General features: G+C 44.9%; 1 protein-coding gene across 24 annotated transcripts in view; it reads right to left on the bottom strand.

Annotated features, from left to right (window-relative positions):
* MAGI1 (membrane associated guanylate kinase, WW and PDZ domain containing 1) overlaps positions 1–26,734 on the bottom strand; it is a 353,601-nt gene that overhangs the window by 299,215 nt on the left and 27,652 nt on the right. Inside the window, exon 1 of one of the 24 annotated variants that reach the window (XM_069865458.1) lies at positions 6,238–6,470. The exons of the other annotated variants lie outside the window; for them this stretch is intronic. Within the exon in view, the coding sequence (XP_069721559.1) occupies positions 6,238–6,364 (127 nt within the window). The 5' untranslated portion in view covers positions 6,365–6,470. Of the gene's footprint in view, positions 1–6,237; positions 6,471–26,734 lie in introns of those variants that run through there. 24 annotated transcript variants of the gene reach the window in all.

Consider the following 26,734-nt stretch of genomic DNA (forward strand, 5'->3'; position numbering starts at 1 on the left):
GTCCTCCAGTTTCCAAGGTGAAACACCACTGAAAGCCAACACAGCGCTGCATGCAGGTTCTTACCAACTCCAAGCCACCCAGGAACTGAAACGCTTGTAAAATAAAGAAATAATAGTAAAATGAACTCTACCAGATGCCTTTAGCTGCTGCATCTCCAGCAGGTCCCCCTAGCCTAGTGCATGCTGGGGCAGGGCAGCCCCAACTCTGCTGGTGCTGAGCCCCTCTGTTTGTAAGAAGTTTTTGTGGAAGTCAGAGGGGCCGGTTCTGGCCACTGCCCCTAGCATGCAGCAGCCTGAGCCAAGCACCGCTGCAGCTCCAGAGGGAGCATCTTCAAGGCTGCTCTGAGCTGCCGTGGGCACAGACTGATGCTCATTTTCAGTTCTTCATCCTTTTATTGGGCTGTCCCATGGGAGAGTGGCTAAGTTCTTCCCACAGCTCAGGTTGAACTTGCTGCCCTCTGCCCTGCTTGGCTCAAGACTTCTGAGCCCTGGGGAAATGAGGTCATCACAAGCTCTTCTCTCCTCTGCAGCTGATTCACCTGGTGGCTGTGAGCAGGGAAAGGCCAAAGCACTTCTATCATCTCCTGATCCACGTTCTAGCCAGCTCCAATGCCACAGGAGAATCTCAGACAGGCGGTTTGGAAACCTCCTCCTCCTCTTCCTCACAGCGACAAGCCCGCCAAACTGCCCGCTAAAGGGTTTGCAGCTCCTCCAGCGACAGCCAGATTCTTCCCACAGCAGAAGGTGGCTCCAAGCGCTCCCTGTCCTCACATCAACTCTTCACCCTAGATCGTTAAGATGTTCCTCACCGCTGCCCCCTCCTTGCTGTTAACCTCCACGAGCTCTAATGGGTTCCTTTGCAAATCCAGTGCACATTCAGTAGACCTCGGCAGGCTTGCAACGCTAATATTCTCATGCATATACAGAAAAGCAAGTTTTATTCTAAACAGAAGTGGCAGCTTCTAATTTAAGACTATATAATTTGACTGCTAGGCACGACAAAAACTACATATTTCCCATGTAGGCAAAGTCTGTTTCAACATGCTATTTCAAATAAAGGCAACTGATTTCTGCATTGCACGGAGAGCACACAGATTCCCTTTGCTGCTAATCCCTTCTGCTGGGGGTCACTCCCCAGCAGCCCAGCTGTATTTTTATGGATGACTTTCCACTCTTGCTGCTAATGCCACCAACCAGTCGCTGAGAGCAAGAATTGCACTGAATTATTTCATCCACAGTCACACTGCCCATGGGGGCACAGGCGAGGGAGCTGGCAAAGGGGAGGCAGCCGGGGATCAGAATCCCACATGATCCTAAAGGCACCTGGGGCTTTTCATTTGCTCTTTAAAAATGCTTGGTCTTCCTTATACATGTGTCCATGTGTTTATATATGCATATACATATGCACACATATACGTGCAGCACTATGAAATGCAGATTTAAATCATTCACACTGTCACTCCAGTGAACAGTGTCTTGTGTGCACGTCACAAAGAGACCCAGCAAAGCTCTGATAGTCCCACACACTTGGTTGCAGCCTGTGGGCTCCCACAAAAGCCCAGGGCACTGCTGTTCTGCTCCCAGACAGGATCAGGACCCACTACACCCCATATTGCGCCTTTTCCTTGCTGAAACGCAGGAAAACGAAGCTTTCCACTTCCAGGCACTGGATTCCAGTCTGAACCAGGCACTGGAGTCCAGTCTGAACCAGGTACAACCTCACTCCAGCATGAGACTTCCCCACCGCACGGATCCGCAGCACGATACACACAGCTTTATCCGCTTTATTTTTCAACCTGCTGAATTGCTAGAGTATGTTTAGCTGTTATACATGGACCCCAGATCCATAATCCCACCCTCAGCAGCTGTTTTGTTTGCTGTGGTATTTACAGCAGATGTTATGGCTCTGCAAGAAAAGTGAAACAATTGAGACTTCCGAAATTGGGGCTGGGGGGAGATGAAGCAGAGCCCAATCCCTGCACCCAGCTGCAGCCGTGCTTGAAAATGCAGCTGCAGACGCAGCACCAAGACGTGCAGCAAAGAGACACACTGCAGTGTACGGGAGCTTAAGGAAATTTCAAGTGTTACCATAGTGCATTAAAACACTGTCAGTGATTCAAGCAGCAGAGGCTGAAATTCAGTGTTTAATGGATGATTAAATATAAGTGACGTAAATTATACATTCCAATTTGTGGAACTGACACTATTTAAAACACACCATCTATTCCCCGTTTCCTCTGACACTGATTACTAACCGCTAAAAGATGAACATTTTCTTACAGGCACTGTTGTACCAAACTAGGGATTTATGAATTGGAGATAATGAAAAGGTTTTGCATTACAAATAAAGTAAAAAATTTACTTTCCATGGGCCACCCGAGAACACTTAAAACAGTCAAAATGGACATTTTATAACTGAAAACCTGCCTGTTCTCTATCAAGGCTGCTAACTGAGACACAAGAAGCTTGGAGCTATTTTACTGTGGATTCACAATCAAACTCGTGCTGACGACACAGGACAGACTCAGGACCCATCGTTAATTCTCCTGCACAGAGCTCTAAGCCAAAGTTCTGTTAAGCAGACACAAATAAATTGCCTGTTTCACCTTGATATATACAGAGCGACTTGCAAGATGTTACCTTTCAGATTTCAAAGACAAGAAGCTGTACAATTTTCTTGACTAGTGATGACGGCGTTTTACTGGGAAGTAGCAAGAAAAGGATGCAGGAGGGATCACCCAAGACTATGAGAAATTGGAGCCCCCCCCACCTCCCATCCACCCAAGAGTCACCAGCCCCTCCTCCTTAAGTAGGGAAACCAAGGCACAAGTCAGTCTCTCTTGGGCAGCCTCGGAGCAAGCTGGCTGTGATGGGCACCCCTTGCACCAGGCTGCCAGCTACCAGTCACAGTCCTTTCCTTATACCCCGTGCCAGTTGGCAGAGATGTGCTGCACGTGAACAACTTTTGCTCACCTTCAGGCTGGAACCCTGAGCTTCTTGGGCTTTCACTGCCTCAAGAGTTGACGGATACAAGGCATTAGGACTGGTTGCTGTAGTGATCTGGACCCACAAAGCTTCAATGGATCATAATACATTATCCTGTACCAAAAATAAACCTAGCAAGTGATGGTGGAAGCGCTTTGACACCCAGGGGTGATGCCTAGGAGCTCAGGTGAGGTAGGCTTGAGTGCTACAATTTTATCCCCATTTTATATACCACAAAACCAAGGCATGGCAAAGAAAAGCAACCTGAGCCTGTGCTTGACTTTCCACTGCAGTGACAATGCACGGGAAGGGATTAATACCTGCCAATACAATATCAGATGATGGAATTGTGCATGGGCATCTCACTAACTTCAAAAAAGGTCCTTTCAACATAATGTTCCCCCATTCCCTGAAATCTGTAAGGCAGAAAAAGCAATATCAATCTCACTGCCTGGCAGAAATAAGAGAGAGTAATTAAGCACAGAGATCTCGGGGAAGGCGCCTCCAAGGATTCTTTTTCTATTCGAACAACGACTCTTACAAAATGCCAGGAGAAAGACAAAAAGAAAGAAAAAAGTCTAATCCTGGATCTTCACTGTCAGCTCACTTTTCCAAGAGCACAAAGCACTGGAGACTCAAAACAGGAGACGATGCTCCGAGAGCTGTGCCTGGGAGCATAAGACAGAGGGAGAGGAGAAGCAATGCAAACAGCAGCAAATATAAGCAGTGACTCATATCACACAGCAAATAAACAGTGCTGTAACAGTTTTTGCAATTGTAATTCAAACCCAAATAAACAAGAATCGCAGTTCACCACAAGGAAAGGCAGGACTGCAGTGGTGGGAAGGGGTCTGGGAATTCCATCATGTTCACGTTGTTGCTCTCACACTATCCCAAATAAGCAGGTCCAGAAAGAAACAGAGAGAAGAAAGGAAAAGCAAATGGAACAGAAATAATTTCTTGTGATCTACATGTGTGCTGGAAGCTTTCATGACTGCACTAACAGCAGAATTTATATCCCAAAGCCATGTAACAGCCTACATCACTGCTACTGGTTTTGACCCCTGGTCCCCGAAAGCACCTCTAGCAACAGAAATAAAAAGTTTAGCTTGGTGGGTTAATGAATAAAATAGGTCTTATGTGGTGAGTGGATGGACAGAAGGCAACAGAGTGGAGGGGAAATCACACCACTGGTGAGAGGCACTGGTTTGACTGCTCCACAAATCCTCCAGTGAAGCAGATTTGCAATTTCTTTTGCTATTCCTTCATTACCCTCCTAGTGAGAAACTTTCCCCCAGTCTGCACCTTGAATATTTGCTTTCAGACAAATAAAGGTATATTTCCCCCAGTGGGTACTACAAGATGATCATCAACCTTTTTACAGAAATCTTTTACACATCAGAGAATGCATTGCCTGCACTCAGGCTTATGTTTCTAACTACAATTCCTTCAGCTTTTCCTCTTTGGACTCATTTGCCAAGCCTCCCATCTATGTGGTTCACCTCCAGACTTGCAAGTGCGACTGTGGCCCTCCCACCTCGTGCCACCCAGCACCCCTCAGCGCAGGGGGAAGCAATTACCAGCTTTGTCTTAACACACAATGCTTCTGTAACAATGACAGAGAGATTTGACTCCTTTTCTCAAAGCTGGTGATCCATACCAGCCACCATCACAAGAGACCACTCTGCACCACTGCTTCTCTTGCATTCGGTTGTTCAGCTCCTGCACCCTCTAGAGTTACCATAGACACACCCTCCTCTTCCCCACATCCCATCATGTTGGTGCCCGATCAGTTTTGCTGTTCACCATGACAATCAGAAATTCTGCTCCTAAGCCTTCATCACATCAGCAGCCCCTCTCATGCATTCACAGTTATCCCACTAAAGAGGGAAGATGAACAGATTTGAGCACTTTTTTTTCTTAATAAGTCAGATTTTCTTTTGGACTCCATCCTCTTCCTCCTCCTCTCTGCTTTTTGCAAATTGATCTGGAACTTTTTTCCAGGAACCACAGTCAGATTCTCCAGTCCTACATTCTGGGTCTTCCCTTCACCTTCCACTGAAGGCCTGAGTGGATGTTGCTCCCCTTTTCTCCCCACCACATCCCAGGGAACACTGAGAGCTGTCACCAATGGTTCAAAGCTTGCTGAGACCACATTTTCCTCAAGTAATCTAGAATAATTTCACCAAGCCCAGTTGACACAAGCAGTGGATAATCTCTTCCTTCTCTATTCACTCCCTTACCTCCCCCATCTGCAGAAGCTATGAGTATCTCTATATAATTAGCAATACAGTTTTGTGAGGACCAAAAGAGAGGAAATACAGAGCACGTCCACCTCATGTGACCCCTCATCTTCTCAGCCTTGCTCTGCTCCTCTATGGCCTTTCTCATGCATTCCACTTTTTTTTGCAAGAACTTCCACCAAATTTAAGGGCCTTCAAATAAATAGTTTTTCCACTAGAGGGCACAAAGACAATTTCTCCTAAATGTTAGAAGGATTAATAAAACAATTTCTAGCATCTCACCAAAGTTAACTCACACTCCAAGAAATGAAAATCTAGTAAATTAAGATGTAGTTGCAACTTTGCAGGTACTACACCACCACCAAACACCTCTAACTCATAGAGACTGAAAACCCAGAAATCTAAAAGTGACACTGTACTCACAAGATCTCCTGTACAACACCAAGCACTTTATCCAGTGCCTGCAACTTCTCATTAGGCACAGATGACAGTACAATCACAACACTGGAGATAAAAATATCCATCCTAGTATTTTCTAAGTTGTACCTATTATATTCAGCTTCAAATAACTAAATGTTTTTATGCTTTTTTTTTTTCCTAAATCAAAAGAAGTTCACTACCAGCAAAGATCTTCTGTTTGTTGATACTTCTAGATCACGATAGTGACCTCCTGACCATCTAGGGTAAACTAAAGAGATTTTAGCCCTTAAGGCTTTTCTATACAAGCTAGTTTTTCCAGCTTTAAAGCTTGTCTTTTAAACTTCTTACAGTTTGTATCTGTAATCATGATGTCTTAACCAGTTCTTCACTGAGGAGCCGTGTTGGTCCATAAAAAAGTATAAACTCAACAGGAAAGCAATAAAATCAAACATTTGGTTGCACAAACCCATCGAGTGGAATGACAGGGAATTTCAGAGCATTATGCACCTTGAGAGTACCGTGGCCCTCAGGGTGCATCAGCCTCCCAAGCCCCACAGCTTCAGGAACTGCAAGCCTTGCTTGAACCTACCTTGCTGACTTCTGTAATCCTGGCAACCCGTTCTTTCACGGCCCAAGTCGAAGACACGTGCCAGCGTTTGGTAGCCCACTCGTGCGCGGGTGCCTAGACGCACACCCACACCCACACTCCTCTCCATCACCAGCTCCTCTTCAACACGCACTCACTCCTCCAGCCTGAAGGCAACAAGGTTTGCTTTCTACCTACCACTGCTTGAGGATTTCCACTTACTGGAAGGTTTGGCTTGAACAGAGTCAGCCCAAAGGCTTTTGCTAATGGAAGACAAGAGACAATAGCAACATGCAGGTGCTTCCTCCTATTTGAAGTGTTTACTTGTGCAGCTTAACACAGTGACGCTATTGTGAATTAGATCTGCATGCTGGTTTACAGAGTTCAAAAGGTAGCATATAACAAAAGGAACTCCAAAATACTGCTTATTAAACGAAATGCTGCAGACTAAGTAGTTTTTTTCTTTCCTTTTAAACTCTGTTTCCTTTGCCCATGCCAAGCAAGAGGGTTTTTCCAATCATACAATAAAAGCAGTTTCAAATGGGAAATGAGACATACTGTACGAAAACAAAACAAAAAACCTAACACAAAAGCAAAGAATTTCTTAGTACATCTCCACTGCACTCGCAGCAGCAGTTTGTGGCATGGAAAGGACAAGTCTGTCAGGTAGCACTGAAGGCTGAACTTGAGACTGTTGGAACTGCACGTGCTCTGAGAAAAATCCAAGACGAAGAGAGAAGGTAGAGTAGAGCTAAACCACAACACAGATTTAAGGAAAACTTCAGACTGAAAAAGGAACAAAGGCGTATTTGTTTTATGAAATAAAGCAAGCAATTCAGCTGTATTACAGAGTAAACCATTTGGCTTAGGACTGAAACAGAGAAGGGAAAAAAAAAAGGGCATCTGATTCTAATTTTGTTGTCCTAAGCTTACATGAATCAAGATGTTTACTAGAGGTGCCAAGCACTCAAATCCGTGGTTGGATTTTGTACATAGGAAGTATCAGACGTGCTGAACGTATTGCAGTTCCCTCTACAGCCTGTGAAGGCTCAAATATACTCAGTAATATAATAACAATAATAACAATAACAATAATATTAATAATCTAATAGAAGCAAACATCAAGATCCTTTTCCTGGTATCAAGATAAACTCCGAAATCCAACATTATAGACACTGCTTTGTGAAAATCTCAGTCCTTCCATAGCATCACCTTTTTACTGTTTGAGATGTTTCAAATAAATTACCCTCACATTGAAAATCCTGCAACTTAAGACTGCAACTTGCTTTCACGTAAAACCACACCACAAAATGCCAGATATGCTGAAGCCATTGGCACACATTCTCATTCAACTCCATTCTTTTAAGGTCAAAACAAACAGAACTCAGTCCTTATCCAAGTTCCATATTTTTTTGCCCACTCTCCCCAGCTTCTACTATTTAGATGTGCTTCCATTGTTTTTTCTTCTTGGTGGGAACAACTGAATGGGATTCGGCACTGCTCTCTGCTACCATTTTCTGTGAGATCTGCTGGGATGATTGCCCAGAGAATGTTAGATCCAGACTCCTTCCATTCTCCATCATCAGCAAAACCAGAAATGGCAATTAAAATCCTTCTCTCCAATGCTCCCATCACAGACGTGCTAGGGAGTGAGTGGTGAGGGCTGCTTTCATTGATGCAAGTGACGGAGCAATGCAATGGCTCAGAACCAGCATGTTAATCATTTCAGAGTTGTCTTCGTGCAGTTCAGCAATCTCCTGTCCAGCTTACTGGACTTCTCCTCCAAGTAACAGAAGAATAGACACAATGTGTGCCTAAAAACAGCTGCAGCAATTCACAAACCCAAGTGTTGACAAACAGCTCGGAGCAAACCCGTTCTACCTGTGCTGAAGCAGACTGTCAGCACTCTCACACCATGCATACTCCCCTCACATGGAACAGCGATAGCAGACAGCAGGTGGGCTTCATAACCTCTTAAACCACTATGTCTGTTCTGCAAACAAATCTTAGGCTAAATGAGCATCTACAGTCTTCTCTAAGTTACCCACAAAAATGACGACAAGGCATTGTGCGCATTGCATTCTTGGGTATGAACTCAAATCCAGGGTAATTGCTATGCAGTCTCTGCCCCAAACCGCTCAGCATCACCACATGGAACCCACCCCAAAGTGCTTCGTCACCCTTCCAGCAGTCCTGCAGAGGCAGACCAAGGACATTTCAAGGTGGAAGAGAGAAGACAGTTCTCCTATGAATCTTCATTGTTGGTTTTAGTCTTTAGTTTCGCTGGACACAAGCAAGCCATGTGTTTTATTTTTATGGCTTTCATCCTACTGCTGCAAGCAGTTCCTAAAGGGACATAAGATGCCAATGCTCTAGAGAAGATCCAACTGAAAAACAATTTAATGCACATTCATTGAAAGAGAACATCAGAAAGTAAACCAGTGAAAATTACTTCATTTACCAGCTGTGGCTTATGGATGCTCAGAGACACTGAGATTTATTACATACTGCCTTGGGCAGGTGGGAGGACAGCAAGAGCAGAGAGGAATTTCTGGCTGTAAAATGTCTCAAATACCAAAACCCAAATGAGTCTTTACAATATTTGCTACTTATATTGGCTCTGAGACTGCAGGAAGGGGGGTGGTCGGGGCCCAAGACATCGCCAAGAATCCTGTGACAGCAATACGAGGCTCGGGCTTGGTCCCACTGGGGCAGGAGGGCTGCAGGAAAGCTGCCTCCTGCCGCTGCTGCTGCTGGACGTCGTGCAGCAGTGCAGCAAGCCCTGCATGGTTCAGCAGGCAGTGGTATTGGGTGGAACAAACTGGGAAGAACATTAGGAAAGGCTTTTATGAAGCTCTTTGCATGATGGAAAAGGACAAGTCCTGCCTCACAAATAGCAACTATAACAGAACATCTATGTGGGGAAAGACACTTCTGTAAAATCCCAAGCATTTTTCCCATTTTAACTGACTTAGAATTGAAGAAACTATTCAACCCCACAGGACTGCAAGCCTGAAAGTCCTGAATCCTGCAAGCAGCAATGCACAGATGTTGGAAGAGAACACAACTGAAGTTGGCAAGAAGAATAAATTAAAGGTTTTCATTGTAGCAAACCAGGCTTTCAAACAGATCCGCAGTAACACCATGTTCCAAACCTGGATGCATTACTTTTATGATTCCTCCCAGCAGAATGTGACAAAACATATCTGAGAATGTGACAAAACATATCAATTTCCTACAGCCTTATGTAAACCTTATAGGAATTTCGTCCTCTGTAATACTTCTTGCTCTCAAGGCTGCAATAAATAAGTTAGTTACAACCCTGCTGCTGCTTTGTCTCCTATCTTGCCGTCTCAAGTCATTGCTTTTATTTCTTTTAAGCTACCAGTGTAACCACTTTCAGCTTCAACAAACACTTTAAATGTAACCTGTAGCTAAACTCTAGGCAGAATGAAGCATCCACAGGGGAGGACTGGAAAGGAAAAGCTGTTCTCCACTGTTAACACCATCTTCCTTTCATCTAGAATCCCTCGCCAGTATCACAGAAGGGAATTCTGGTAGCAAATCTCTCAACCAACAACTTGGAGAGAATTTGGCCTGGAAAGTCCAGGAGATGGTAATTACTGTAGTCACATTTTCAAAAGCTGTGCAACAGGCACCCTGATACACATCAACTGGGTCCCAAGCTGCAGGGACATCCAAGAGGGGAATTGCCGGGAATGCTTCAGGGTCAGGACTCAAGGCAAAACCTGAACTGGGCCCATAGCCATTCAGGGCGCTCCAATAGAGCTGTGTGTCACTTAGGTACTAAACTGTCTTGCTTCGAGGCCTTGGCTTCATTTCAGCTATAAAAAATGCCATAGTTTGTGAGACCACAGGTTCACCTACTCAACAATCCCATCTGTCTAAAGGAACAGCAGCAGTGACTGCTTCAGGAGGAATCCCAGGAGAGGACAAGTGCACGAAGCTGCTTCCCAGAGAGCATCCCACCTGGCAGAGGCTGGAGGACCACTTGAGCTAGAAGTGTCTGGCTGGGTTTCTCTCCATCATTCTTTCCCTCTCTTTCATCCAGAGAATGGCAAATGCACCTCGCTGCTACAATACATCGGGGAGGTTGAGGCTGGGAAGCAGGGGAGAGAAGAGACACCTGAGCCAACTTCAAAGGTTTTGCATCCTTTGAACACTTCATGCATACATAATTGAAAGGGCTATATCTTTGGACTACAAGAAAGTAGATTTTTTTTCCCCCACTACCAGACCCATCACGTGAGGGATGCCGTCATACAATAGCCTTGGGGGGTGGTTTGCAAACATGAAGAATTTACTGAGAAGCAAAGTAAACTACTACTGACAGCAAGTGGACCAGAGCCCGGACACTTGAGACGTTCTGACAGTGGGAGGACCCAGAAAAAATAAGGCAGCCTTGACCTAGCATCAGGGGAGGTTGAGAGGGGCACATGCACGTATTCTATTTCACAATAACCTCCATTTGACCAGTTACACAAATAAAACTCTGCTTGTCCTAAGTACACTTGTAGACATGGAGAGGGAATTCAGAAGATGTCACAATATAGCCAGACCTGCTGGTCACTGCATTGCAACTGAGCTCAAAAACTTCAAGAAACTAAGTATTAAGCAGGCAAGAATGGCATGTACAGCCCATAAAACAAGGAAAACTGCATCCACAAAAAAGGAATCTAAGCTCAGAAGAGAAGAAAGAATAAACGCACTTATGGATTTGACATGTAATCTCGATCACTTTGGTTTCTTGCAGGCAGAGAGTCTGCATCTGGTCCCTGAAGAATGTAATCGAGGGCACAACACGCCACTACAGCTGCAGTGCCAACCCAACAGAAACCAGGCATCCCCACCACTGCAGGGAGCATGGCAAAGACCTGCAGCCCCAGTGGCCATGGAAGCACCACACACACTCTGCACGGCAACGGGGCTTCTTTCTCCTGGATCCCCAGGAAAAATGACCACACCTTCATCAGCGTATTTACACCATCTCCTGTGCTTGATTCTCCTAAGGCTCCATTACTGAGGCTATTCAGAAACTGCGACCATGAAGCCGGTACACTTAAACCAAATTCCAGCTTCCCCTTCCTAAAATCAGGGTAGCTCCAACATTCACTCAGCCCTGCAGCACCAGGTCAGCTTAACTGTGCCAACATTCAAGTAAGCTTGATGGAAACCCTATCATTTTCTAATTGATTTAGTTAAACAGCTGCTTTCTTCCAACAAAAGCAACATATCCAAACAACCGCATGAAGCCTCCCTAGACTAATTCAGTAACTGCAATATGGGCTTGTGAACAGGCAAATTCGGCTAAGGGAAGGAATGGGAGTCAAATCTCTAAACCCTTGCACACACCGACTTCAACAAATCAGCTTCTGCAGCTGGGAGCAGCAACCATCCCATGTTCCCTGCAACATCAAGGCAGAAAGATGTCTTGTACAGCTGATCTGAGCAGCCGAGATGATCCAGTCAAAGGCACACTGCTCCCCAGGGTGGGTCAGAAGAAACCCAGCACAAGACAAGTAAAAAATAAAGAACTTTCAGACTGCTTAAGACATTCTTGCCCCCACCACCCCTCTCCTGCACGTCCTGCTCACCACAGAAGAAGCTGCTCACCACAACGGCCAAGATTTGACCTGAGCTTCCCATGTGGAAGTTTTAGCTCAGGCCTCTGCAGCACAGAAAGCTGCAAACCAGCAATGCAGAGGAAAGAGAGTCACTGCTTCAGTGCACTGATCCGTACAGACAGCAAGAGGCAGGGGAAGGGAAAAAAAAATACACTAAAAATTCTTTTGACAGGGTGAAAAATGAAAGCAAAGTGAAACACAGCTCAATCTGTCAAAACAAAATCACAGCAAGCCCACTGAAAAGAAAAAAAACACACACAGCTCAACTCGCATTTTCTACTAGGCAATAACTGGTACGTTTGTTTTCCTGAAGATAAGCGGGTGAGTTAAATTTGCCAGACAACGCTGAGCAGATTTGAAAGGTAATCCCATCAGAAGCGCAAATGATCAAATTTTGCAGTGGCTTTAAATCCAGCCAGGGACATTAGGACTTGCTTGCTTCCACCTAGCAATTCAAGAGACTCTCAAGGAAGCTTTCACAATTGCACTGTTGGGCTGACGGACAGAATCCAAAGTGCCTGATCAAGATAAGCTTTGCCCTTTTCCTCTGAGCTCACCATTAAAAACGGAGAAGATATGATGCTCTTACTAGCAAATGAGGCACCAATTGCCATGGCAAAAGATACCATACAGCGCATTTCTCGTCATGATGGTAAAGGCCAACCGCGTATTCAGAGTACAGAGAACCCATTACTCTGATAGGAGAGTCCTAACAATGTTACCCAAAGGGTATTTTCAATGGTGAGGTAGCTTGTAATTAGCTTAGGTGGGCTACCCTAATTATTCATGGCCTGAGAAAGCATCTTCCAATGCATGAGGGGTACAGTTCTTCCCTGATATGCTCATTATAAGCTTTCAGAGATGAATAACCACAGCATTTGACTGTTCTCTTGCAACCTGGAGACGCAAATCAGTAATGAGTTAGTGAGTCAGGATACCAAAGGCAGGGGCTGCATGGGTGAAAAAAAAATAATTAAAAAATAAATAAAATAATAAATGAAATAATTAAAAACCCACAAAAAATCAAAGCACAAATATCCATTACACTATAAAGTGAAACTGGCATTTGCTAGTTCCATTCGAAATGGACAATTAGATGTGTGAACAAGCATTTCCATAAACCCCATTCTAACAAGGCCTCAAGCATTAAAAATACGAAATAATTCAGTGGCAACAGTTAATATAGATGTGCAACACCTCGTATATACTCAGAACTGCATTAGCACCTTAAAAAATTGAAAACCATTCTTCCAAATAAATCAGCATTAAAAAAAATAACAAATTTCCCAATGTTTCCATTCCAGCAGACCTTTACCTGCTCAGACCTTTAACACTGTTGCAGGTGCACATGGAAATCCACCTATATCAAACCGGGACCTGGCACAAGGTATGAAAGAAATATTTTTTTTAAAGTCTCCTTTTTCTGTTTCTAATTCTTTTTTTCAAGGCATCTCCTAATGTGTCCAAGTCTTCCAAGCACACAAAGGTTTTCAAATGGTACCTGCATCACTTGAACCTCTTCTCTATCATATCTGTTGGTTGCCTATTATCGCAAGGCCTGAAACTACGCCACTCCTGTGTTACAGATTTCACCCCTGAAGGTTTCCCCTTTCATTAGAAGGTAACTCCTCCGTGTTACAGATCATCCTTCCCATAACCAAGTCCCTGGTGCCAGGTACTTTTACTCCCACAACACTCTTGCAAACAGCTCAGAAGAGCAAGCTATCTATGGTGGCAGCCAGTTTGGGCTGCTCCATTTAGACAAACATTTGCATAATCAAACAATTAAATATTTTAAAGTATGGAGTAAATATTGAGGAATCCTTTATACCATTGACTTCGGTTTCACCACTGGTTTTAAGAGGCTGTGATCCTGCTCCTTGGCAGAAATGCTGAGATTCCTAACAGCACCTGCAGTATTGGAAAGAACCCTTCCAGTGAAAGAGATAGGGAGAAGCAGTATCTTGGAGGGAAGAAAATGAAGTTCAACCCATAGCTACTATTTCTATCCACTGGCACAAACTCTAAGCTTCATTCACATGCTAGTTTGGTATTTTTATCTACTAAAATACATGAAGTCATTAGGACCAGGTGGAAGAGGAAAGGAACACTTATACCGGTAACTTCAAGATCATCCTTGTTAAATGTTACAAAGTTTAATAAATTAGTGATGTACCACGCAGCTCTAAAGACTGCTGCAAACCTTCAGTCACTTATTTATCTATATGCGATAAATCTGTCTCTTCCTTAGACAGAACAGTGAACATTCATAAGGAAATGTGAATTCCAGCCCCACCTTTGGGAGCAGGCAGCAGCATCGCTGTCAGACACAGGCAGAGGTGGGGCTGCCAACAAAGAGTTTGGTTGGCCATGGGCGATCAGCCTTACCAGACATCCTGCACTGGTGCAACCTTGTCTGCTCTTGGGCATTTCTGAAGTAATTTTGCCTCTGCAGAACAGAATCAAGAGGGAATTTATGGAGACTCTTGTTATCCATCACCTTCTCTATTCCGGTACAGGAAAAAGTAATTAGAAGGTGTAAAACTACAAGCAAAAAGTAGTATTTGCTGTTTTCCATTAGGGTCACAGAGAGTCTAATGATTGTTTTAGCATTTTTTGAAAGGCTCCTAACAATGCAGCTCCTAACAGTGTTCATTTAAGCGTGCTCTGCTCGGTGTCCCAATTAGACTGATTTATCCACAAGCATTTAAATCACAGAAGTGGGACTCAGGGATGTACAGCTCTGAGCAGAGCAAACACGTACACCCCACATATAAGGGCATTTATTCAGGTAAGCCTCCACCTTAACCATACTTTTCATTGCTAAGCCAAAAGAAGTCCTCACAAGCTATCCTTGATGTGGCTGCTAGAGCCTGCATTAACGTATTCTGTGCCAGCTCAGGAGCTACCTTGATGGGTATCTACGTCTGCCATTCGTGAACACTCATGCTGACTCAAAGATGAGCCCCAGACTATCTCCGCAACAGCATTTCTGTGGAGTATGACAGGGTCAGTATCACCACATCGCCAAGAGGCTCCCCATGCTGATCCTTCTGCACGATGCTCTGTCCCCAGCCCCACATCTGGCTCCCCATTCCCTGAATCCCTGCCATGAGGATCCCAAATGAGGTGCTCACCCTAGGGATGGCTGCCCAGGAGAAGCACGTGCTCCCATCAAATCACTGCTGGGGCTTCCCAGCAAGCCGTGGTGTCTCACCACACAGACTCCTAAGGACACTGCCACGGGGGGACAGAACTGATGCCCGCAAGTGCTCTGGAAAGGCACTTCTCAACTATCAATTACTAAATAAAATCAAGAAACAGAAGCAGAAAATGCTTCTGTAGCTATATTATCTGTTGGACATCTCCAAAAGAACATCAGTCTAGAAAAAAAATCCAAGTCCTCTCCCAGTTTATTTGAAGAGAAACTGCGAATAACACCAACCAGCACCACAGTTCATGCCATACATTGTGAGTGGAAGACAGTAGTCTGTGGGATTCAAAGCAGAGCTTTAATTTTTGATCAAACCCAGTCCCACATCACAACTTCGGTGTCTTTTATTTGTACTTTTCAATCTATTAAAAAATCAACATATTCTTCTTCACGAACTCAGTCCTGTAAAATAGTTCACAAAACTGAGAAAGAGACTGGAAAATAAAACTCCTTGATAAATACACAGAAATTTCCTCACCCTCCCGCAAAGCAGGCACTTTTACAGGGTAAAATCTGGGAATTGCCACCCCAGCAGTAAATGCCGTGACAAGCCCTGCTTCCTTCCTTATCGGTGGCCAACAAAAGACAAAATGCTCTAGAAATTAGTCAACTCCAATTCCCACTATCAGCAAGAACCTTAACAAAGAGCATATTTTCAATTATACCCCCCCAAAGCATTTACAGAAACATATGTTTTTTTAATTAAAAAACAGACTAACTCACACTCTGGGACTCGCTGTGCAGCGCAGAGGGAGAAGAACTATTGCTCAAACCTCTCTCCTCCGCAGCCCAAGGAATAGCATTCCAACACCTGGCTGGCTGCCTGGCCTTTGCGGTCTGCAGCCCCCACTCGCAGCCCAGCGCAAGGTCCATTCCCTGCCTGAGGAGATCCACATCCCTCTTCTCCATCTCCTCCAGCCCCCTACATCTTCCTTCTCCTGAAGAAAGAGCCATGCTGGGACAAGCAAGTTCTTCTCATTATTACTTGCCCTGGCTTCAAAAGCTTTTGTTTCCCTGCTGATCACCTTCCCCCTCCCAATCCACTTTTTGGCTCAATTTCTCCATTAATTGCTTGCATTTAACGTATTCAGATGCCTCATATGTCCTGTTCACCACTGTGTCCAGGAGTGCAGGCAGTACCTGTTTTACCCCTGCAGCGCTGCCCTCCTGATTCAGAGACAGCTGTTAAGCAAGGTTGGGGAGCAAAAATATTATAGGAAAACTTATTTAGGAAGAGCAGATTACTGAAACAACCAGGAACAGCAGGAGAGATGAAAGCAGGTTTGTGCTGGCATCAGTCTGCAGCAATGGCCGAATGCCCAGATGCCGAGCCAGGGAGGGCAGCCTCCCCTGATCAAGGGCTGTCTGGTTTTCATTGATGGTTGAAACCATCCACCACGAGCTGTTTCACATGGAGAAATCTCCCCAGCACGTGGCTGGCCAGCGGCACACCCAGTTCCACCATCACTTCAAAGCAGCCCAGGCAGTTTCAACTATAATCTAGCAGAACCCTCAAAGACCATCTCCAGCTCCCAAAGAGGCACTTTCCAGTCCCTTTTATGGCCCAAGGGAGTGACCATCTCTGCTCCCAAGAAGGTGGACTTATCACTGCCAGGAGTAAGGCTGGGCAGAGAGCTGTTCATTCAATACCAATTCAACTTGCCAAACATTGTGGCTCCACTCCCTTCCCTCTGTCCTCCCTCACTGACAACCCCCCAGGACACAGTGGGGTGCATCATGGGACTGCACTGCAGCAGACATTAAATTGGGAGCCTCGTTAGCAGTTCCTGAGATACCAGAAAATGAATTGTCCCAAATGCTCAGCAGAAGCCTTTAGGCCACCTGAGCTGAGCAGTCAGGATGAAACTGGGGCAGAAGGTACATTAGTGGAGGCAAAAAATTGAGCATTTCAACTTCCAGGGCTGTAGCTTTAGCATTAAAGCACTTGTTAACATGCATGCACTGATGGTTAGCAAAGTGCTGGAAAAAACCCCAGCAAATTAACAAAATAGCATGAAATTCTTGTTGTTCCTGGATTAGCCTGTAGTCCATTTATCAATTGCTCTGAGCTTTGGGTTTGCTTCCCCTAATTCTAGGGAGGTGCTTTGAGAAACGTGGCATTTCTTCCCTTTCTAGGAAAAAAAATCATCTGCACCACATATTTTTAAGATTAACGATCCAAGGTCAACCTCTTAAAAGGAGTTGTAGTGGTGAAATATTTTTCCAAATGACATTTCAGTGAAGGAGGAATTTCATCTTGACTCAGGATAGTTGGTTTTAACCCAGGTAAGTTCTGGGGGTTTTTTGCCTCTTCAAACAATATAAACCAATCAGGACTCCAAAGCCTGACTAAATCAAGACCTTTCAGGTCAATCCTAGTGACCAAAGCAACAAATGTCAAACACTATATATATAAAAAAAAAAAAGTCATGATGGACAGAAAAAAATATAAAAATATTGTCTTCTGTCAAAAAAAAAAAAGAAGAGGATTAAACAAGCATTCACCCTGAAGGCAGCTCCTGCTCCTCCAGCCCCAACAGCCCCAGAAGTCTGTGGGTGCTCCCACATTCAGTATTAACATCAGCCCAGGTGACTCAGATGGAGGAGGTCACAGAGCACCTGCATCAGCCTGCCTGGCTGGGAGCAAAAGTGGGAGCACAGGGGAAGGAAGAAAGGAGGGAAAAAAATGAAAAAGATCAGAATCCTTCAACTCACAAAAAATCCCTGGTCAATGCAGAGAAACACGTTGTTCCTAATGCCAGCACGAAAGGACAAAATCAGACCCCTAAGACACAAAATCCAGAAATCCATCTCAAACCTGTGGCTTGTATTTATGTTTTGCAAAAGAAACTCAGCAAACTAAATTCCTCCAAAGACCGATGATCTCTGCAGGCTCCAAGGAACATGTAAAGAAACGTCTACGTGCTGAGTTTTAAAGTGTAAGTGCAACAGAAGTGGGCTGTTTGTTTTTAAAACCTGTTCCCAGGCTGAAACCCTCAATTCTAGAGTGAGACCAACGCACACAGAGGTGTTTACAAGCCTCTCAATGAGAATTTTATAAGCGGAAGAGCCGACACAAGCTGAACTGTAGCCTTGAGAGTTATGAGCGCAATACCACATTCTTCCTGTCTCCAGAGGTGACCTATCTCTTACATGTCATTTCATCCCCATTCACAAGCGTTAATTTGGGACTGATGACTCACGATTCCTGTTTTCCAGAACATTCAATCCAATATTACAAGGAAACCTCTTGTGGTTTTTTTTCTACCCCCAGTAGCTGAGTGGCTGGGTAAGAACAGGAAAGGCAGGAAGAAGTAAAAAATTGAGGGGGGAAAAAAAAAAAAGGATAAACAGATCTGTTAACCTTTCCTGAGCCTTTCCAAGTGATGCGCTGCAGAAGATTCCCCCCTGCCCAGGTCACAGGGTGCACAGAGGCTTTGTGTCAAAAGGCCAAGAGCTCATTGAAAATGCTAATGACACCTGGTTGATCTGGAGCAAATTGAGGACAGAAAGACACTTGAACATACCAGATGCACCAACAGAGATTCAGCCCCTTCTAGGAGTTGCACTACACCACCATGGCCTCAAGGGAAGAATATTTTAAGTTTTTACTATTTCCAAACACCAAGTACATAAGCCTGGCTCCACAAACACCGAAACTATACATACAGGGAGGGAAAAAAGGATGAAAAAAAAGGCAGCTGATCACTTAAATAGGCTGAGGGAACGCCAGAATGGCTATTTCCAACAGAACAAAAGCTCTTCTCAGTGAGCCCCAGGCTCCAGAACATCCCCGGAAGAATGTTGCTGCAGCAGAAGTGAGGACCTGCTGCAGATATCAAAACCTCCTGATGGCTCCCAAAGCTGCCATTTGCAGGAGACCAGTCTCTGGTTTCGGCACTGTTTGCACACTGTTGCCAAGGCTGAAAGCTTTTAAATGTTCTGCCTATTTAAACAGCACCAAAGCAACAGGGCTTTGCAGGTGGAAACCCGCCCAACAGGTCCATGCAGGTGCCATGAGATGCAGCAGCGCCCTCCAGGTCCACTGCCTCCAGGACCAGGATTCTCTTAAAGAACAACATCAAAATGCAGGTTATGCAAGATTTTGAGTGGAGACGGGCTGAAGGCTCCCAGGTAAGGTGGGACCACATCACAGCAGAGTTTGGACAAGCATTAAGGGCCACCTTCCCCATGCTTGGGGATCTCACAGCTTTGCGTCCTGCTCTGACAGGTGTATCCTGGTCCAGTAATCCCAGGGGCATCTTTGTTATCCACCAGTAAACAAACAAAGGGATTATGTGATCAAATTGTCTACTAGCAACTCACATTTAAAATTACAGCCAGGCTGTGCTGCCAGTAGAGAAGAAAGCACGTAAATGCTCAAGCTCCTTCAAGCCCTCTTGTCAGCTGCTTTTCCTTTCTGAGGAGCAACATCTTTTCTGAAGACATTGCAGAGCCTATAATAATTCCTACCAAAGTGACATTACTTCATTTCCTCTGGAAATCAACAGCTCCACCAGCCCCTCCTTCCTCTGTCTTGCTCTTTCATGAGCAATACGCTTGGATCCCCATGAAGGGGGTAAGGTCAGAAGCAAAGGTCTCTGCAAAGGGACCTGAACAGGCTGGACCGCTGGGCAGAGTCCAACGGGATGAGGTTTAACAAGGCCAAATGCCGGGTCCTGCACTTGGGGCACAACAACCCTGTGCAGTGCTACAGACTGGGAGAAGTCTGTCTAGAAAGCTGCCTGGAGGAGAGGGACCTGGGGGTGTTGGTTGACAGTGACTGAACATGAGCCAGCAGTGGCCCAGGTGGCCAAGAAGGCCAATGGCATCTTGGCTTGGATCAGAAACGGCGTAACCAGCAGGTCCAGGGAGGTTATCCTCCCTCTGTATTCGGCACTGGTGAGACTGCTCCTCAAATCCTGTGTTCAGTTCTGGGCCCCTCACCACAAGGATGTTGAGGCTCTGGAATGAGTCCAGAGAAGAGCAACAAAGCTGGTGAGGGGGCTGGAGAACAGGCCTTATGAGGAACAGCTGAGAGAGCTGGGGGTGTTTAGCCTGGAGAAGAGGAGGCTGAGGGGAGACCTCATTGCTCTCTACAACTACCTGAAAGGAGGTTGTAGAGAGGAGGGAGCTGGCCTCTTCTCCCAAGTGACAGGGGACAGGATGAGAGGGAATGGCCTCAAGCTCCGCCAGGGGAGGTTTAGGCTGGACATTAGGAAAAAATTCTTCACAGAAAGGGTGATTGGGCACTGGCAGAGGCTGCCCAGGGAGGTGGTTGATTCACCTTCCCTGGAGGTGTTTAAGGCACAAGTGGATGAGGTGCTAAGGGACATGGTTTAGTGTTTGATAGGAATGGTTGGACTCGATGATCCGGTGGGTCTCTTCCAACCTGGTTATTCTATGATTCTATGAGAAGCAAAAGCCTGGATTGCTCCCAGATTAGCAGCCCAGAGGGAGTAATTCCAGCAGAAAGCATTTACAATATTCTTGGTATTAAATGTTTTTGGCCAAGATGAAATTTGTTGAAGTTTGCACTTTTGTTTTTTCAAAGCTCTGAAGCAATTTCTTTCCCCAAAGCCGCCTCCACAGGCTGAATTTGTGGGAAAAGGGAGATTTTGCACACAAGAACCAGCACAGCTAAATAATAAACTGAGGCAATTGCTCAGATGCTGAAGCCTGATCAATTATTCCCCACAGAACCAACATACCCACATTAAAAAGGGAAGTTATGGTACCTAAACTGATGGTTGTGCCACTTTAATCTCCTGAGATTAATTCTGTTTCAGTCACACCCTAATCTAAATACAAATAAGAAAACTAAACATACAAATGTGTAGGAAAACCTCGACTACACTTTGTCTGGAGAAGAGCTTTATGAGGAGCAGCTGGTTTATCCCCAAGATTTCTGAATCATTTTATTAGGATTCAAGGGCTCTTTGAAGAGGCTGACAAAGACCCCATTAAATCACCAAGCATTTAACAGTCTCATTTATTATATTTTGCCCTCCCTCCTCTTTCCAACACGAATATCAATCTTTTTTTTTTTTTCCTTTTTTTCCCCCAACTCCACTGATTGGGCACACAATGAGTTCCTATCACAACACTGGATGGGGAGCACCTCATCTATTAAAATGCCATCAGTATCAGCTCTGTAGGTGATGACTCCAGGGAGGAAATAACATTGCTTCCCTCCCCCCAGCCCTCTTTCGACAGCTTCACATTTTCTCTCGCAAGGAAAAGGGCACTGTGCTCTCAGACTGGAACTGATAAAAACCACTATGGAGCAAAGAAAGACCTAAAGGCTGAATGAACCAGTTTTAACTCCTGCGGAACACTTTTGCTTTCTAAGATCAAGCCTGAAGAAAACAGCATCTGAGGAAGATACTGGATGAATTAAAAAAGATCACAGTTTTCAGGGGGATATTTTTGGTGCCAGCTGGAATCCAACCCACCTTCTTCCACCAAGCTTTTATAATCTAATGAATAAAAAAACTCTAAAGAAAACAAGAGTCAAAAAAGCATGTTTAAAGCTCAGCAAAGCCTGGCTTGACACCATTTCCAAACAAGCTGGAGCAAAATTGCAGTGCATGAACACGTCTCCCATCTAGGAGTAATATATCTGCCCCAGGAGCAAAGGTCCTGCCCAGCACCTGTGCCACTGACCCACCTTAAAGGGAGCAACTCCTTCCAATTCAGGCAAAGGGTTAAATACGAGCTTGCAGGTTGGCATATGCCTCATTTGAGAGATTTTAAAATTAAGTAAGAGCCATCAGATCTTGGACAACTGCTGAGAGGGAAGTGTGGGAGCATTCAGGACATTTATAATGTTGGGCTGCTCAACAGTTCTTGGCTGAAATACTCAGAAATATTCCCACTGCAGTGATTTCATGCAGCAGTATGATGACTGATGGCCACATAAAACCCATAAAGACAAAGATATTTTAAACATTTCAGATGAGATTATTATTCTTTAAATAGTTCAGCAGTTTCCCACTCATCAGTAAGAAGGATGGATACATGCACACACCCCAGCACTCCTGCAGCCCCTAATTGTGTCTTGCTGTTCAGGTGAAAAACACAGATCTGGGACAAGCAAAGAGTACTGGAATAGAAACAGCTGCAAACAGCCCTGATAAAAGGGCTATTTGAGAATATATATTGAGAATAGAAGGAGGAATCCCTTCTCTTTTATAAACCCTCACTCCTCTGATGCTCTGTGCTAAACATCCCAGCTGGCAGGCTGGAGCATCCTGGTTGGATGAGACAAGGCACAGGACAGCGGGGGGAGCACTGACAGCAAAGCCTCCTGGTGCGCTCCAGAGAAACCTTCTTCCCTGCTCTAGACTTAATATTGATTTATATCCTGAAGCACGGAGCCATATCCCATCCAATATTCTTGATTTCAAAGGGCTGGGTTTTGTTTGGAGTGGCTTTTTGCCTTAATCTCAGTTGCTTCAACAGTTCATGTATATTTAATGACTGGCATCATCTCAGACATTGGATTTTGGCCCTCTGTAATACCCTGTGGCAAGGAGCTCTATGAACTGACAGGGGGAAAACATTCCCTGTTTCCTTTGGAGTGCAGCATTAAGGCTGCATAGTTAAATTCCCAGAGGCCAGGAAATGAAAATATTAAATATTCTAATAATATCACTAAAGAAGTCATGTTTTACATATATGTCATTCCAATCAAATATTTTTCCTGTTTAATCATTTAGCTTTAATGTAACTCATGCTGGTGTTAAAGGTTCACGCACAAAGAAGAGAAAGGAAAGATCTCATACAGGAATCCCACAGAGGACACAATATAACCAGGCAACTACTACTGCAGACACTCAGAATTCAGGTTTTTTAATTTTGTTGATTCTAACTAGACAAGCTTAATGGCACAGTAATTATATAAATTACCTGGAATACATAACACTGCACTTATACATAATAAATGAACTCTCGCAGAGGCAAAACCAGTGAAATATCATAACTAACTTTTTATTATTCAGTTTCGCTCTTTAAAAAAAGAAGAATATCAAAGGCAATGTATCTGCTACAGAAAGAGGAGCAAAACCAGCGTTTGTGAGAAGCTTCTTCCTGCAGAGCTTTGCTTAAATCTGGGCAATTAAGAGATTTCCAGGAGGCTGGGGTCTGTGAACCAACATCTTTCCCAAAACAGTCACACAAAAAATTAGCTTCCTCACTCCAAAATCTAGCAAAGACTTAGCTGAAGTTGCCAGACAGGCAACATTAAAAATCCCACAACATTAAAAAAAAAAAAAAGTGAAGGAAAATTCCCATTTAAAAGCTGCCACACAACCTGAAACAATAACCTCCCCTTTTTCTGTTAATTCAAAACGAGTTCTCCTAACTGGAGCCAAGCACAGATGTGGCAAGGCTGAGACTGTCCAGCAGGAGTGACCAGTTAGCCCAAAGCTGTGACAGTTCATACAAACATTTTAAACTAAGAATAAGATCTCACAAGCATGACAGACACACAGGCAGTGTTCAAGCAGATGCTGGGCTGATGGTCTTGGCATTTCTCCATTCTTTGAAGAAAGGGACGAGGTAAAGGTCAATGAATGTGAAAGACAAGTGCAGCCCTTCTGAAAAAGGCATGAGAGCTAGACTCCCCATCTTCCTGGCACTGCCCAGGACGCCCAGACAGGCACAGACATCCCATCCTCCTCTGTTCCATTTTCCTGCAGACACTTCACACTTGGATTGTTGGGTTTTGTTGGTTTTTTTGTTTCACACTTTGGCATTGGTCCTATAGAAAAACACCATAGTTTGCAGGCTGCTCCACAGGCAACCCACAGCAGAGCCCAGCCTCAGCAGAAGGTGGGCTCACTCTGTTTGATAATGGGTTCTTGCCTGGGCCAAGCATCCATAAAAGCAAGGTTTGGAGTGCCTGGCATTACTGGGGGGCCCTCACACAAAGCTGCTTGTCTTTTACATTTACACAACAGTCAAATGCCCAGTATTGTTGAGTTCCTGCCAGACTGCTGGAAGAGGGGACTTGCTGGAGAAAAAGCAACATGCAGCCAGGATGAAGTCATTGAATCATAGAATGGTTTGGGTTGGAAGAGACCTTAAAGATCATCTAGTTCCAACCCTCCTGCCACAGGCAGGGAAACCTTCCACTGGATCAGGTTGTGCACAGCTCCACCCAGCCTGGTGTTGAACACCTCTGGGGATGGAGCATCCACCACTTCTCTGGACAACCTGTTCCAGTGCCTCACCACCCTCACAGTAAAAATTTCTTCCTAATATCTCATCTAAATCTGCCCTGTTTCAGCTTAAAATCATTATCCCTTGTTCTATCCCTGCACTCCCTGACAAAGAGCTCCTCCCTGCCTTTCTTACAGGCCCCCTTTAAGCACTGGAAGGGGGGTATACGGTCTCTCCAGGGCCTTCTCTTCTCAACAACCCCAGCTCTGTCAGCTTGTCCTCATAGGAGAGGTGTTCCAGCTCTCTGATCATCTTTGCGGCCCTCCTCTGGACTAAGTCCCCATGTCACTTAACACCACAGCTCTCCTTCAACCTGCTCCTCCCTGTGAGACTTTGAAAGTCCAACAGATGCTTCTAACCCATTTTCTTGAAGAAAGAATAATAATGAAAAAAAAACACAAAACAAAAAAAATCCTAAGCATGAAAGCCAGCAAACCACTTAAGGGAGAGCATAGACATGAAATACATACATATAGTCAAGAAAAATCAAACCATAGGCTTTGACTGCAGCCAGAAGAACAAAGTACCTGACCCTCAGTCTTCAAAGACAAGAAAATTCAGAAATAACACTGACTCTTGTATTACTCATCTCTACTGTGCTGGGCTGTTACAATCCACACAGGCCACCCAAAGTTAGAGAGACCTCCAGCAAAATGTTCCAACTCAAAAGGATATGTTAAAAACAAGCCTAAGGCAGGTTATGCGGTTGGAACGAAATGCACAGCATCCATCAAGAGTGTTGTATATGTCATTCCTGAACTGCAACAGTCACACTCATCTGGTTATAATTTACAAATTAGCACGAGGTAAAATAAGAATCTCCCCACACCTTGAAATCTGAAATACCAGCTATTTTTGCCAGAGTTAACTTCATCCTCCCTTACCTTTCAACAGTCAATACAATTTTTCAAGGCAATAGCATATCTCTGGCAAATATTTAAGTTCTCAGGTCTGTTCCCTGTCCCTTGGGTGGCAGTCTGATGGACATCAAACCCCAAATTGTCACAGCAGGGAGAAACAGTAATTGCAGTTTTGTCTGACCCATTCCTATCTCTGTTTGTTGTATGCAAATGGTTTGTGCAACCACACAGAAAATAAGTTTGCAGAGCTGGAAGGGAAAACAGCTCAGTAAAGGGACTTCTACACCAGAGCTGGCCAAGGCTGCAAGCGCTGATGTTGGGAGAGCACAAGGGACAGCACGTAAAAAAAACTGTGCCACTGATGGAAAGAAGCACACCCCCCTCTTTCTCAAATAGCAACACTTTGGCCCTGTTCTGACAGGTTTTTCATCTCCTTGCATTGTGAGAACCAGCTAAATCAGCTGAGACCAAATAAACTCATGGCCTGATGGCGAGGTCCTTGGCACCCTTGACAGGACTGAGCCTCGCAGGTACCAAGGTCCAGGGTGGTCCTCAAGGGGGTCTGGTGCACTCCCACCACGGCACTGCTACTGGTGGGAAGTGGAGGAGAAGTGCAGCCCAGCCCCGCTGGGTCCCTGTTGCTGCTCAAAGCAGCACTTTAGTGAGCTAACATGGGATGACAGAGGACTGCTATGCGAAAGAGCCATCAACAACACGTCTCAAATGGAGAAATGGTAGCATAGATGGAGCAAGAAGGCGCTTTCAGGTACATTATCTGGGAAATGCAGAAAAGAAACAGCCATTTGATTGAAATGTTCATCCAGCACGGCCAGGTCAGGATCAGAGAGCTGGAGCACCTCTGCTCTGAGGGGAGGCTAAGTGAGTTTCAGCCTAGAGAAGAGAAGGCTCTGGGGAGACCTTATAACAGCCTTCCATTACCTGAAGGGGGCTACAGGAAAGCTGGGGAGGAACTTTTTACAAGGGCATGGAGTGATACAACAAGGGGGAATGGCTTTAAATTAGAAGATTTAGATTAGACTTTGGGAAGAAATTCTTCACAATAAGGGTGATGAGGTACTGGCACAGGTTGCCCAGGGAAGTCGTGGACACCTCCCACCCTGGAAGTGTTCAGCGCCAGGTTGGATGGAGCCTTGAGCAGCCTGGTCTGGCAGGAGGTGTCCCTGCTCATGGACAGCTGGAAGATCTTTAAGGTCCCTTCCAACCCAAACCATTCTATGATTCTATGCCCACGCCCTCTCAGCTCCTTCATGCTCAATGCTGAGCTCAGCGTTGCCCCGAGGTGCTACTGGTGACCCCTCAGCAGCTTTTGGCATCAGACGCCTCTTGGCTCAGTAGAGTTGAAGATGTAACACACGCGCATATATATATAAACACACACATATACACACTTTACTACATTAGTAGTCCTTCCTGCACACAAGAGTGCTCCACAGCAGAAAAAATACTGCTTCACAACACTACAAGAACATGACTTTCCCCTGGGAAAGAGGCAAAGCCATGACTGCAAATGCTAAAAAACATAAAATATTGCACAC

Source organism: Phaenicophaeus curvirostris, chromosome 11 (genome assembly GCF_032191515.1).
Source record: "Phaenicophaeus curvirostris isolate KB17595 chromosome 11, BPBGC_Pcur_1.0, whole genome shotgun sequence".
NCBI classification, from domain to species: Eukaryota; Metazoa; Chordata; class Aves; order Cuculiformes; family Cuculidae; genus Phaenicophaeus; species Phaenicophaeus curvirostris.